Source organism: Heterocephalus glaber, unplaced genomic scaffold (genome assembly GCF_053883595.1).
Source record: "Heterocephalus glaber isolate CG9 unplaced genomic scaffold, H.glaber_assembly_v1.0 deba00000592, whole genome shotgun sequence".
Classification (NCBI taxonomy): Eukaryota; Metazoa; Chordata; class Mammalia; order Rodentia; family Bathyergidae; genus Heterocephalus; species Heterocephalus glaber.
Window position 1 is genome coordinate 58,423 of NW_028258150.1, and position 15,253 is coordinate 73,675.

At 36.9% G+C, this 15,253-nt stretch overlaps 2 protein-coding genes across 2 annotated transcripts; one reads left to right on the forward strand and one right to left on the reverse strand.

The window, feature by feature from the left end:
- The first annotated feature begins 8,543 nt into the window (after positions 1-8,543).
- On the forward strand, positions 8,544-9,511 carry LOC101724203 (olfactory receptor 4A5). Its single transcript, XM_004851808.4, has one exon. The coding sequence runs from the start codon at positions 8,544-8,546 to the stop codon at positions 9,453-9,455; it is 912 nt and encodes a 303-aa protein (XP_004851865.2). The 3' UTR covers positions 9,456-9,511.
- Positions 9,512-12,238: 2,727 nt separating this feature from the next.
- LOC101710254 (olfactory receptor 4A15) lies at positions 12,239-13,182 on the reverse strand. Its single transcript, XM_004875480.4, is given in 3 exon segments — positions 12,239-12,764; positions 12,767-12,882; positions 12,884-13,182. Coding segments are annotated over 3 exon segments (906 nt in total). The 3' UTR covers positions 12,239-12,273.
- Between the last annotated feature and the right edge of the window lie 2,071 nt (positions 13,183-15,253).

The window sequence follows — 15,253 nt, forward strand, 5'->3', positions numbered from 1 at the left end:
CGAATTGAATACCTAAAATGTACCAATAAAAGAAAAAATATTCTAACTTTCACCAAATACTACTGTACCCAACAATATAAAAGAAATTCTACTGGACATGAAAGATCAAATAAGCACTAATACAATAGGACTGGGGAACCTCAATACCCTACTATCACAAATAGATAGATCAATGAGACAAAAAATAAAAAACAAAATACTAAAAATTAATCTAATGCTTGCACATAAAACTTAACAGATGTTTACAGAGTGTTCCACCCCCTCAAAATCAGAATACACATTCTTTTCAGCTGCACATGGGTCGCTGTCCAAAATATACCATGTACTTGCTCATAGAAAATGTTTGAGTAAGTGCAAAGGAAGTAAAGTGACCCTCTGCATATTAACAGACCACAGTGTGATGAAATTGGAGATCAATAGCAAAGGAAACCACAAGAATTTCATACACACAGAGAAACTGAACAACACACTTCTGAATAACCAATGGGTCACAGAGGAAATTAAAGAAGAAATCAGACAGTTTCTACAATTAAATGAAAATGCCAATACTACATATTAAAAGCTATGGCACACAGTGAAAGCAGACTTATGAGGCAAATTCATAGCAGTGAATACTCATATTAGGAAAACAGAGCAAGATCAAATGAACAACCTGATGCTGAACCTCAAGCTTCTAGATAAAGAATTGCAGGATATTTAGCTCAGTGGTTCTGGCTCCTGGCTGCCTTGCAAGTGCAAGGTCAAAAGTTTGATCCCTGGTACAAAAAAAAAAAGAATAACAGGTCAAACCCAAACCTCATACAAGGAAGGAAATTGTAAAGATCAGAACAGAAATGATTTCAATTGAGACTAAGAAAATAATACAAAAAATCAATTAAGCACAGAACTGGTTCTATGAGAAAATAAGCAAAATTGACAAACCCTTCCCAACCTTATCTGAAAAAGAAAGAAAAGGACCCAAGTACAAGAAATTAGGAATGAAAAGGATGAAATTACAATGGACCCAGAAGAAATCCAGAGGATCAATACCTACTTTGAGAACTGATAAACCAATAAGATGGAAAACACAGAAGAAATGGACAGATTCCTAGATACATATGAATAACCAAAGATGAACAAAGAAGACCTAAAAATTCTAAACAACCCAATATCAATCAATGAAATTGAAAATGGAATTTAAAACTTACAAAGAAGAAAAGCCCAGGTCTGATGACTTCAGTGCTAAATTCTACAAGACATTTGGAGAAGAAACATTGCCACTACTGTTTAAAATCTTCAGTGAAATTAAAAGGGAATTAATATTCCCAAATTCATTCCTGGAACCAAGCCTCACCTTGATCTCCAAACCAGAGAAAGACACAACTGAAAAAGAGAATGATAGGCCAATCTCACTAATGAACATAGATAGAAAAATCCTCAATAAGGTACTTGAAGACAGAATGGCAGAAGATCATCAAGATCACACACCCTGTCCAAGTGGGATTCATCCCAGGGATGCAGGGATGGTTCAACATATGCAAATCAATATATGTAATACACTATATTAATAGAGCCAAAGAAACAAACCATATGCTCATTTCATTAGATGCAGAAAAGCATTCGACAAAATCCAACACATATTCATGATAAAAACCCTACAGAAAATTGAAATAGATGCCCTATCTCTACCTGATAAAAGCCATCTGTGAAAAACCAACAGCCAATATCATACTAAATGGTCAAAAACTGAAAATTTTCATGCTAAAATCAGGAACAAGGCAAGGATGTCCTCTAGCACCATTTTTGTTCAATATTAGTTTTGGAAATATTAGTCACAGCTATTAGAAAAGAGAAAGAAATAAAGGGAATAAAGACAGGAAACAAAGAAGTCAAATTATTATTTTCAGACAATGTGATAGTCTACATAGAAAACCCTAAGAACTCCACCAAAAGTCTTCTAGACCTAACAACCATATTCAGTAGAGTAGCTGGATACAAGGTCAATGCACAAAAATCAATAGCTTTCCTCTACACGAATGACAGACTCACTGAAAGAGGAAGTGGAGAAACAACTCCCTTCACAATAGCATCCAAAAAAATGAAATAACTAGGAATCAACCTAACAAAGGAAATCAAAGGCCTCTACGCTGAAAACTATGGCACTCTGGAAAAAGAGATCAAAGAGGAGATCAGAAAATGGAAAAACATCCCTGGCTCCTGGGTAGGAAAAACCAATATAGTGAAAATGACAATCCTTCCAAAACTGCTATATACATTCAATGCAATCCCAATTGAAATTACAGCTGTATATTTCACAGACATTGGAAAACAATGCAAAAATTAATTTGGAACAAGAAGAGACCTAGAATAAGAAAAGCAATTCTAGGCAACAAAGACAAGTTAGTGGGTATCACAGTCCCCAAAACTAGACTATGAAGCTACTACTATACTATACTTGAAACTGTACTACAAAGCTACTGTGATAAAAACAGCATGGTACTGGCAATGAAACAGACCTGAGGATCAGTGGAACAGATTAGGAGGTGTAGCAACAATTCCAGGCACACTCAGCCACCTCATCTTCCACAAAGGAGCCAAACACCCTCACTGGAGGAAAGATAACATCTTTAATAAATGGTGCTCCAAAAATTGGGGTACAACTTGTCAAAGATTAAAAACTAAATTTATATCTCTCAACATTCACTAAACTAAAATCAAAATGGATTAAAGAACTAAATATTAAAACAGAAACACTAAACCAGCTGAAAGAGAGGTTAGGTAGAACTCTTGAAGACATTGACATGGAAAAAGATTTCATGAACAAAACTTCAGTTGCAAAAGTGATCTAGCAAAAAGAATCAACAGGTGGTATCTCTTCTTATTATAAAGCTTCTGCACAGCAAGAGAAACCACCAACAGCATGAAGAGAGAACCACAGTGTGGGAAAAATATTTTACAAGCTCTTCCTCAAATAAAGGTCTACTGTCTAGAATAAATAAAGAACTTTTTAAAAATCAGACCTTCCAAATTTAAAGATCCAATCCAAAAATGGGCATCTGGAATGAACAGACATTTCTCAGACAAAGAAGTAGAAATAGCAAATAAACATATGAAAAAATGTTCAACATCACTGGTCATTCGAGAGATGCAAATGAAAGCAAGGCTGAGATTCCAACTCATCCCCAAAAGAATGGCTGCTATCAAGAAATCAACAACGGAGGGGCCGGGATTTAGCTCAGTGGTTTTGCTGCCTACTGTGCAAGAGCAAGGACCCGAGTTCGATCCTCAGTACCAAAAAAGAAAAAAAAATTCACCAATAAATTCTGGTGGGGCTGTGGGGACAAAAGGAACCCTTCTCTACAAGAGTGTAGACTGGTTCAACCACTGTGGAAATCAGTATGGAGATACCTCAAAGAACTAGGATCAGAGGTCCCATTTGACCCAGCTATTCCTCTGCTTAGTATCTTCACCAAAGAAAGAAAGAAATCAGTGATAATATGCCCACCCATATTCATAGAAGCACAGTTTGTAATAGCTAAAACTTGGAAACAGCCCAATTGCCCATCACCCGGAGACTGGATAAAGAAAATACTGAATTATTTCTCTGGAGTGAGAAAATGAAAGTGTAAATAAGGACTAAAAGGTATAATAAATATGAAAAAGGAAGAAAAGGAGCAAAGGGGAGGGGAAGTGGGAAGGGTAGGGGAAAGGAAAGAAGGGAATGGAATTAATATGAGAAAATGAAAAATGGAAACAAAATCTTTGTAAATAGGAAGGGATAGAGTTGAAGGGAGGGCAGGGGAGTGGGGAAAAATATGAATCAAGATACATTACGTAAAGGTGCAAATTTCCAATGATGAATGTAACTGAATTGTATACCTAAAATCTACCAATAAAACTAATTTTAAAAAATACAGAAGATCCAGTATGTAATGAACCATATTCAAACATGCTCAGAGCAGGTGAAGCCAAGACAAGGTAGTAAGAGGGAAGAAATAAGGACTGCTCTCTTTGGAAAATAACTCTCATGTGAAATCAGTTATTCAATTAATACTGAATCAGTTATTCAACTGAATCAGTAGTTCAATCAGTTATTCAACTAAAATTGGATTGAAATTAAGGATTTGAATTAACGGATGTGATGATCATTCTGGTTTCAGCTGACACAGATTCAGACTTGGAACTCAAGCCTCCACTCCAACTAACAGCGCAGAGCAAGGATCACCTAATCTATTTCTGTGCAAGAATCCGGTCAACTACAGCAGATTCTGCAGTACCCAGCTCCCTGTTCCTAGCCTCAGGCTCCCTGAGCAAATGATTCAAAGAGTTACAGTGGGGCTGTTGTTAGCTGGCCTGGGGTAGGAGAGAGAACTGGAGCTGCTTTCCCTTCATGCTGGTTAAATTTACTTGCCTGGCATAAATAGTTCATGAAGTGTGCACCTCATAGTTTATAAATCATCATGCTGAAAATTTTTTACATTACAGGTCTTCATATCACTGAGAGTCAGCTACTCTTTCTTGGCAAAACCCAAGTCTTTTTCCTCTAGGGATTTTGCATAGGAAGAAACCTGTTCAGAGGCGATTACTGCATTTGAATCTGTTCCAAATATTCTAATAAATCTATTAAATCTATTTTAATAGTGGTGATGCAAAAAGTCATAGGCTGTATCTGCACATATAAATGGAGGAATTACTCTCCTGTTAGAATGACACAAGAGGTTCCTGAAAACTCAAACTCTGCCCAAGCTTGCATATGCGTTCAGCAGGCATCTAGTCCGGGACATGTCATGTTTTCTTATTGTATTATCATTGCTTTTAGAAATTGGTGAAAGTACTCAATTTCCTGGGATGACATTGTGAAGATCCAGAGACCATGTTTTTAATTCCTAAAAAAAACAAAAAAGAGGCCTTGGAAAAAGGTCATTTGGATGGCTACAACATGGAAGAGCACTGCTTCTACTTGTGAGAAACCTTTACCATCAACATTTTCAAGAAACTAAATTTCAGCCTTTGCCTTGTTAGGTACATGGCTTATTTACAAGGTATAACAGTGTTATCGTAAACCATGAAAGCAAAGTCCTTTTCAGTTGTTTGACCATAATTGAGTACAAAGAGAAAATTTCACTGAACAAACTTTTGTGTTGTTAAAGTTTTAAGACCTTTTCAGTTGTTTGACCACAACTGAGTAAAAATAGAAAATTTCATGGAACAAATTTTGTGTTGTTAAACTTTTGTGTATTTGTGCCTCTAAATAATGGATTTGGATCAATTAATTTACACTAACAAGGTCAATTATTTACATTATTGCATCAAGTTAGCATTTTCATGAAGATGTTTTCTGAGCAGCTGAGAATATTCAATTACATTTGCACAACATATTGACATTAATTTGAACACTTTTACACTTCTGAAAGGCTGAGATAACAGGAAGCCTGTTGCAGAGTGTTTCCTGAGGCCACTTGGTACTATTTCTGAATCCCCTGGTCACCCATGTGCTACCATGATGTAGAAGGACAAACAGGGATATGTGGTACCTGTAGTCACCTTCCATAAAACAGGCATTGATTTTCTGGGCCAGGGGCAAGATTCAAATTTTTTCCAGAGAAAGGAAGCTAGTTGAATATTCCTGTGATTCACAGAAATCCAACCAATGTTTTCAAGGTCTTATATTCTCATTGGAGGTCCCTGCTTAGGAAAATTAAGCCTTAAAGGCACAGAAAATTAATAAGAATATACAAAGTATATTTGGTTTTCATGTTGAAGCCTGATGGATGTTCATCTTGCATTTTTGCCAAATAACAAGTTGAATATGTTAGAAATATAACAAACCAAAGGATGTATTGTTTTAGTTCTTGACATGATATTGTCCATGATAAGATAACACAGAACATGATTAATTCTTTTTTATTTTTATTTTTGGTACCGGGGATTGAACTCAGGACCTGGCACTTGCAAGGCAGGCAGTGGCACCACTGAGCTAAATCCCTGGCCCAGAACACAATTAATTCTCTATACATTTGCATTAGAAAGTTTAAGCTTGCATATCATACTAGGAGTATGAATACTGTAAGTGAACAAATGGAAAAAGTACTGGAAGTTTGAGAGGGAATTTTATATGTGAATCTAATATCCCAGCAGACATGATAATATGTACACACAGAGAAACCCATTAACAAAGAAGAATCTGTGACTGAAATTTATAAAATTGGTATTATCTTTTTAAAAACATGCTCTTAAAAGCTGTATTAATTTTTTCTAGAAAGTGTTAGCTGAATGGCTTAAGTTGAAGACACTATTGTACTGCCCTTCATGATATTAAATATTTGATATGTTAAACTCTGATATACAGTATACTTTAAGAACTCTCTTACCATATTATGCAAATAATTAAACTTGCCAATAGACTTGACCTTGTGAAATCTAGCATGGATCATTAATGAGAGTGAGGTCACCTAATATTGCAGAAAGCAAGATGTAAAACAAGAGAACTGGATTTTGATTATTTATTCCCTTACATTTTCAGCAGGTGTGCCCTTTTTGTCTATACCTGCAACACTTATAGATCCTCTAAATCGGACTGAAAGAGAAATGTGAAATGGACACATTAAAGTTCACCCACAGCTGGATTCCTAAGAGGACTCAGATTCTGCACATTTTCCTCCACTATCAAATCCATTTTTAAAACACCTTTAAAAGAAAAAAATACTAAATGCAGCATGATGTCTTTATCTCCTGTTGCTTCCCTGAAGTCAAAATGCATTTGTTCACAGGTAATCATTGCTTGTACTTCCATATATTGAAAGAGATATTTCCTAAGACATTGACTTTTATTCCCTAAATAATTTATGTGGTACAGTTATACTCTTCTTTAAATCGTGGAATGTCAATAATTCTTATTAGGTCAATAGAGATCCTGATTTTTTATTTTGATTGAATGCTCACAAAGAAGCACTGATTGCCAATAATAAGTATCATTTATTTAGATTTTAGTTGTTGTCTAAACCCTTTACATGCAGTAATAACTTTTAAAAACAGAAGATGACCTGCGTGTCTGTGTGGTTAAATGATGAAATGGAAGCAGAGCAAGATTTACTAAACTGTCCAACATCACCTAGATAGAAAGGGAATGAACCAGGATTGCAACACAAGCATTGTAGCTTACTGTCGACCCTGTCCATGGCTGTGCTATGCTCTCTCTGCAAGGATGTCATGGGTCCTGCAAGGCACACACTCAGTGAGCCACTGAGAGTCACTGTCTGGTCGCTGCAGTTGTCTAATCCTGTTTACTACTGGATAGAGTTCTTAAAATGCAGTGATGAGGCTATAAACCCACATTGTGTTATATACATATAAGAAAAGAGTAAAATGCTAACAGCACGGAAAGAAGTACACTTGAACTAATGTTTCTGTATACATTTGGACTGGAATGGATTCCAAGATCATCTAAATTCATTCTTTAATGTGTAAAATGAGGCTCACCAGTAATCATATTTGGTAAAGTGACAGCCACTCTTCCTTCTCACTCACGGTGTGCACTTTTCCCTTGAGAATGCTGTTTCCGAAGTCTGCACAGAGAACTCCTCTTCCTGAGGACTCTGGGTTCTAAGAAACATTCTGCATGAACCCTGATAGATGTTCTCTATTGCTCAGTTTCTGTTTCCATCCTCTTTCACTACCTAGCTCATACCAAGAGTTCTGGATAAAATATATACTAACTGATAACACTAGTTGGTGACACTTAAGGGCTTGTTTAATTTTACTAGGAACAATTTCTTAAAAATCCAGATAGTGTATATAAAAATATAAGGAATTACTATAGGCAAGGATGAAATGGACAGGTAGCTCCTAATAGGCTGATACCTACAATCAGATAAAGCAATTACTACAGGCAGTAATGTGCTAAATAATTTTGTAGTTATCTGATAAATTCAAGCACCAGTCTTGTATAATTCAGTGAGAGCTATAAGCAGACTGAAAGTCCTTTGAGATGTGCAAGGGAGCTGTAGAGCATGACAAGAGCACAGTGCCTAGCTGGATGCTCCAGGACAGGTGTTAGTTCTGGAACTGAACACATCTTATGGTAAAATTGCTCCCCATGAGTACTACCAATTTGGAGGCTTGTTCTGCTACCTTATAGAGTTAAGGCTTCTTTCCATGGATAGAAGAGTAGGTAGCTAGAAAGTAATAGCCACTTCTTTGTTTGTCCTTGTTAAATTTAGTGCCAAGAAATAACGTTATTTTAAAAAGTGGTAAATGCTTGAATGATTGTGATGGCTTCACACTACTCTTCAGAGGTGCGCTGAGGCTATGAGATAAAAATGCTTACATGTAGGCCAAACGAAATCACTCTAGGGAAAACAGCATCAGTAAAACAGCATCCACTGTGCCATTTGGACAATGAACTCAATAGAGTCTTAGTAAAATGTTAGTGTGTGTTTATCACTGTGGAAGATATGGTGATAAAAATGCAATCATCCACATTGTGTCATTGTCTTGTTCCCAATTTCCTGGCAGGTCCTGTTCTCCTGAGCTGATATCTCTGAAGCAGCCTTCTAGAAGACTGAATGGAGCACAGTAACAATGTCACAGAATTTGTCCTCCTGGGCCTCACTCAGGATCCCAGTGCACAAAAAGCATTATTTGTCATGTTTTTACTTATCTACATTGCAACAATGCTGGGAAACCTGCTCATCATGGTGACTGTCCTTGCCAGCCCCTCCTTGGGCTCCCCAATGTACTTCTTCCTTGCCTATCTGTCACTCATGGATGCTGTTTATTCCACTGCCATCTCACCCAAGTTGCTGATAGGCCTAATCAGTGATAGGAAGACTATTTCCTTCCCAGCCTGCATGGGCCAGCTGTTTATAGAGCACTTATTTGCTGGTACTGAGATCTTCCTTCTGGTTGCGATGGCCTATGACCGCTATGTGGCCATCTGTAAGCCTCTGCACTATTTGGCCATCATGAACCGACAGGTTTGCATCCGGTTTTTGGTAATGTCCTGGGCTGGAGGTTTTGCACACTCTCTGATTCAACTTGTGTTCGTGCATAATCTCCCCTTCTGTGGCCCCAATGTCATGGATCATTTCATGTGTGACATGTACCCATTACTGGAGCTTGCATGCACTGACACCTATCTCATTGGCCTCACTGTGGCTGCCAATGGTGGAGCCATCTGTACTGTAACTTTTATCCTCCTGCTCATCTCCTATGGAATCATCCTAAATGCCCTTAAAACTCACAGTCAGGCAGGGAGGCGCAAGGCCCTTTCTACCTGCAGCTCCCACATCACTGTGGTTGTCCTCTTTTTCATTCCCTGTATTGTCATGTATGTTAGACCTGTCTCCAACTTTCCCTTTGATAAATTCATAGCCATTTTTTATACCCTGGTTACTCCTATGTTAAATCCTTTAATATACACTTTGAGAAATTCAGAGATACAAAATTCTATGGAAAAACTCTGGTGTAGGAATTGAACTACAGACACAATAAGTAAGTCTCTATGTTCAATGTGTTACCAACCCTGAAAAAACAAGAGGTAGTGAATTCCAAACAAGGATGAAGTAGCCAATTGAATGGAATTTCTAAATACACTTCACTTTATTTTTACAAAATCATGGAGAAAGCAGAAAAGAAATTCTTTGAGATTTGTATCTATCTAATAAGCAATTTCTCAAAGGTACATAAAAAGCACAGGTTTTTGTCATATTACAAGTAAAGATAAATCTAAGATCAGTTATAAGTTTATTTTTCTCAGTTTAGATTGATAATAGGCCTTCTTTAAAAATACTAACATTCTTTTTAATGATGAAAAACAATCTAGTTTTCAAAATTTACTATTAGGTACCTTCATAAGAAAGGAATATAACTAATCTATAGACAAATTTTGGGACTAAAACAGAAGTTTTTTTTAAATGTATTAAATTCTTTTATTGGTACATTATAGGTACACAACACAATTACATTTCTCATTGGGAATTGTACCTTTACATGATGCATCTTGGTTCTTATTTTTTCCCCATTCCTAACCCTCCCTTCACGCCCTCCACCCTTCCCTATTTACAAAGACCTTATTTCCATTTTTTCCATTTCTCTCAGCATTTTTCCTTTCCCTTCTTTCCTTTCCCCTGCCCCGCCCACTACCCCTACCCCTTTGGACCTTTTCTTCCTATTTTGCATTATCGATTATTCATTCTAATCATTGGTACATTTTAGGTATATACTCTTAAGTGAAATAAATAGGACACACATGTGTAAATACTGAATAGTTTCTCTGGTGTGAGAAACTGAAAGTGTAAATAAGGACTAAATGTATAATAGGTCATGTGAAATAGGAAAAAAGGGGCAAAGGGGAAGGAAGTGGGAGGGCTAGGGGAAAGGACAGAAGGGAATGGGATTAATATGAGAAAACGGAAAAATAGGAACAAAATCTTTGTAAATAGGGAGGACTGGAGGGGTTGAAGGGAGGGCTGGGCAAGGGTGAAAAATAAGAACCAAGAGAGACTATGTAAAGGTGCAAATTTCCAATGATGAATGTCATTATATTGTATACCTAAAACAGAAGTTTTTTAATGGTATCGTTCATTATTAATCACCAGAACAGATTTATGTATCTGCATTATGCACATTGATTTAGGATGATTTCCATTCCTCAGCTTAATGTTATACATTCAGTTCAGGTTTTTAGAGAGAAAGTAATATTGTGTTTAGCTGAAGACACTATCAGTGAGGTTATGCTAGATGGGATGGGGTCCATGAGGAAACCAAATCACAGTTCTTAACTACAGAATAGATACACTGTTTCAGAAAAACTAGATAAGTCCAGTTGGAAACCTGTTTTTATGGTGCTCCTTCCTAGTTAACTTGTGCAATTTTATGACAGTTCAACGAACAGGTATTTCTTATTTTGCCTTCATGAAGATGAAGAAATTGGTAAAGAAATATGTTCTCCATGCAGCTTTGTCCCAAAAGGCTGTAAACAATTTCAACAATTTATTCATAGACTTGAAAGGTTATTTTGTTGATGAAGAATTTTGCCTTTTAACTTTACATAATAAAGAAAAAAACAGATTTTTGGGGTCTGCCACCCTCTTGGAGCAACACAAATCAGGAAGAGGATAGAATGACTTTCATTGCTATATGGAAACATCCCTGATGATTTGTAAGAACTGTCTTTTTAAAAGTTATTTTTGCATATTCAATATATACAATCTGATAGTGTGGATACATACAGGTAATAAAAATGTTTCAGGAGTCAATCGAATTGACATATCCAACACCTCAGTAGTTACCCAAACTCCTTGCTTCTGCTGGAAGAGCCAGTAAGATCCACTCCTCTAGCGTAAGTCCCCAGTGCAGTGCAGTTTCATTTCCAGTCCTAATGCACATTAAGGCGATACAAAGAAGTAGATACAGGAGTGGGTGAAGACTAGAAATCTAGTGCCAATGCATTTACTTTTCTAACTAAATATATATTTTAGCTCTTTTGTTAATTTAAAATGTAGTTTTCATTCATATGCAATAGTATGTACAAATTATTTATAAATTTTGTTTTCTCTTGGCTAAAATATTCTTTGAGTAGCACTGAAAATGTCTGTGTGGACCTTCCTGATTCCAGTCCAGTCATCGCAATCCTAAGCTTCTTGTGACTAACAACTCAAAATAGTTTAAATACAAATGGATATTTTCTTAAATTATTTCATATACATTTCCTTATTAGTTGCCTTCATTAAAATTATATTATGGAAGACAACATCTTCTGAATTTTGCATCCACAATGTTCATTTTCTAAGATCTGGTCACATTGTTGCATATCATTTTAGACCTAACCATTCCCCTGCTGAACCTCATTTCCTGAGTGAATATATCACATATGATGCATCCATTCAATCCATGATCAACGGGGTTGTTTCCTGTTTTTACATTTCAAATAGTCTTCACACACACATCAGGAGAGAAATTACTTGGTGTTAAGCAAGATTTTTATACATTAACTTTTACAGATTTTCCCTCATGCTGTGTTATAAGTTGTGCTGCAACCAGCAGTGCATAACAGTTCCATTGCTCAGTCGGGCATATGCTGCACACCTGTAATCCCAAACTCTGGAGGCTGAAGCAGGAGGATCACTGCAAGTCTGAGGCCAGGATGAACTACATAGTGTGTTCAAGGTCAGCCTGGACTACATAGTGAGATTGCCTCTAAAAACAAAATAAAACAACAACAAAACCGTTCCATTGCTTTCTCACAATTCTATTTATGGAACACAAATGATACCATTCCCTGTCACTTCATGTTTATTTTGTAGTCCAGATCTTCTTCATGGCAGTTTTCATCTCTGCATTTCTCAAAGTATAAATGAGGGGGTTCAGCATCGGAGTGATTACAGTGTAAAATATAGCTAAGTACTTATCAGTGGGCAAGGTAAATGGAGATCTCACAAAGAGAACAATGCAAGGAACAAAGAAGAGAACCACCACTGTGATGTGGGAGCCACAGGTGGATAAGACCTTGAGCCTGCCTTCCTGACTCAGGTTCTTCAGTGAGTGCACAATGATCCCATAGGAGATTAATAAGAGAGCAAAGATGACTGTATAGATCGCCCCATCACTGACCAGCACTGTGAGGCCAGTAATGTAGGTGTCAGCACATACAAGTTTTAATAAGGGGTACATGTCACAGATGAAGTGGTCGATGACATTGGGGCCACAAAAGGGAAGATTATAAACAAACAGAATGTGCAGTATAGCGTGCACAAAACCCACAACCCAGGACAACACAAAAATTGAACACACACCCTTCGGTTCATGAAGGTTGTATAATGCAGGGGTTTGCAGATGGCCACATACCGGTCGTAAGCCATGACCCCCAGGAGTATGACTTCAGCACCGCCAAAAAAATGTTGAGAAAAGCTGTGCCATACATGCTTGGAAGGAAATGGTTTTCTTGACATGGAGTAGGTCTATTAGCAAATTCGGGGTAGCTGTGTTAGAATAAGCAACATCCATAAATGATAAGTAGCCAAGAAAGAAGCACATTGGAGAATCCAAGGCTGGGCTGAGCATGACAGTCACCATAATGAGTAGGTTGCCTGCCATTGTCACCACGTAGATCAGCAAGAACACAGCAAATAATATTTTCTGACCCTGGAGGCTCTAAGTGAGTCCCAAGAGCAGAAACTCAGTCACGTTGTTCCCTTGGTCCATACGTCCTTCTGTGTGTCCTCTTATCACTTCTCAGAACAAAATTTTCTGTGAAACAAATTATTACTAATAAGTTTAAGAAATTTTAGGATGCTTATTCACTCCTTAAATAGGCATTATAAATATTCTGTTCCTGAACTGTCCTTTCCATAAGGATTCAAATATCATGAAGCATAGAGCCTAACTTTAGAAATCTTATAGAATAATCATGACGGATATAAAAAACCAGACACCTGTTCAAAAAGAACAGTCTGTGAAAGAAAAATGAGTCTCCCACATCTAGCTTGTGTCTGGAAGCTAATGGAAGTGCACACAGTGCTAACACCATAAAGAAAAAACAAAGATGGATTAAATATTTAATGTAACACAACAGCAAGACGTTTTTATGTTTTACCTTCTCATTTACAAAATAAATGTGATTTTCTACATTCTTGGCATAGAAGAAAGTTCTCAGCCAATAGAAATCTCAGGTTGACACATGGACTATTTTTAAATTTTTTAAGAATGTACCAAAGGGTTCAATAAATGAATACACAAAAGCAGTTTATGGAGCAGAAGAGGAGAAGAGAGGAAAACAAATGAGGAGAGGAGAGGAGGGAAAGGGAGGTGAGCAGGACAGTGACAGAGATGACAAAAGACAGAGACAGGAAGACTGAACACACAAAATACAAACCCTAAGTGGAATCACCTTCACTAGCACAATCTTCTCTTTAAAATAATCCTCGTGATGGCTGTTGCTCTCTAAATCTCTACCGACATTTACTTCATCAGATTCATAAATTCTGCCCTGCTCTCTCTTCATAGACATGGAAGACCTTTGTTTTTCACTATGGCCTGTGTCTGTGCTCATGCAGTTGATTTCATTGTCTTTATTACTCCTAACACTGCTCTTCCAGTCTTCCCTTCTATTTCCTACATCCTTCTCTCTCCTATATGGCAGCCTTCTCTCAGCATATTCACACAGTATGTGTTTATGTTTTAAAATTCTATCCTTTCACCTCACGTCTCTTTCAAGCAAGCATCAAATGCAATTCTCTTCTATGGTATACAAACCCCATCTCTTAAGCCCAAAGTCAGTTTGAGCTCTGCTCTTACTTGTCACAACATTCTTTTGAATTAACCAAGGAGCTGGCTGACTCAAGTAATATCACATTACATTCTCTAAAGTCAGTCTTTAACTTCAACAGATGCCATATAATACTTTACTTTTTAACATTTCAAACAATGTTCAGAAGACAGCTCCATTGACCCTATCAAGAAATCGACAAATGCCTGCTCACCAAAGAACTCCCAAACGGTTACACAGGCAACTAGTTTGTAAGAACACTGATCGTTAGAGAACGAAAATTTATTCTACATTTTTATACTTTTGAAATATGCAAGTGGCATGCTCAATAATGGAATCAATATACACACATCTTAGCAATAACAAAGGACCCCACCACTTTACTACCAGAATCATATAAAACTTTTTAAAGACTATGAGTACATATGTCATCAGTGTACATAGTGAAAAGCCTTCCTAGACTCATACAAGTACATGACTATCCTGAGTTACCTGCACAAGGACAGAGTCATTTGTTCCCAGTTCTGTGTTCTGCTGCTTCTCCTTGGTCCTAACCAATAACAGTTTCATGCACCAATGCAATCTCTCCTTATACAGAAAGCAACATAATGCAGGTACCATAGCTGTACCTTGGAATATTTCCAGTGACCAATTCTTTCCATGCTATCAGGAAGGTTAATTCGTTGGGCATTTTTAAAAGATTACTAATATCAACAATGTCCTGTAACCTCAAGAAATCAGAATCTCTTATACAGAGACCCAGATCTTTATTTTTGGCAAAGTTGGTCCTTAAACAAACAAATATTAAATAAACATTTTGAAGTTAAAAAAGTTTTGTTGAAAAGGAATCATGAATAGCTGAGACATATATTTGGAATTTATAAAAAGTAAAACAATGATCTTGCGTTCAGAATATTTGGATTTCCAGTCAGGTACATTGGCCTGACTTCATATACCATGGTTGAATGTAGAACCAACTAAAGAATGAAGAAAAATTGAATCCCTATT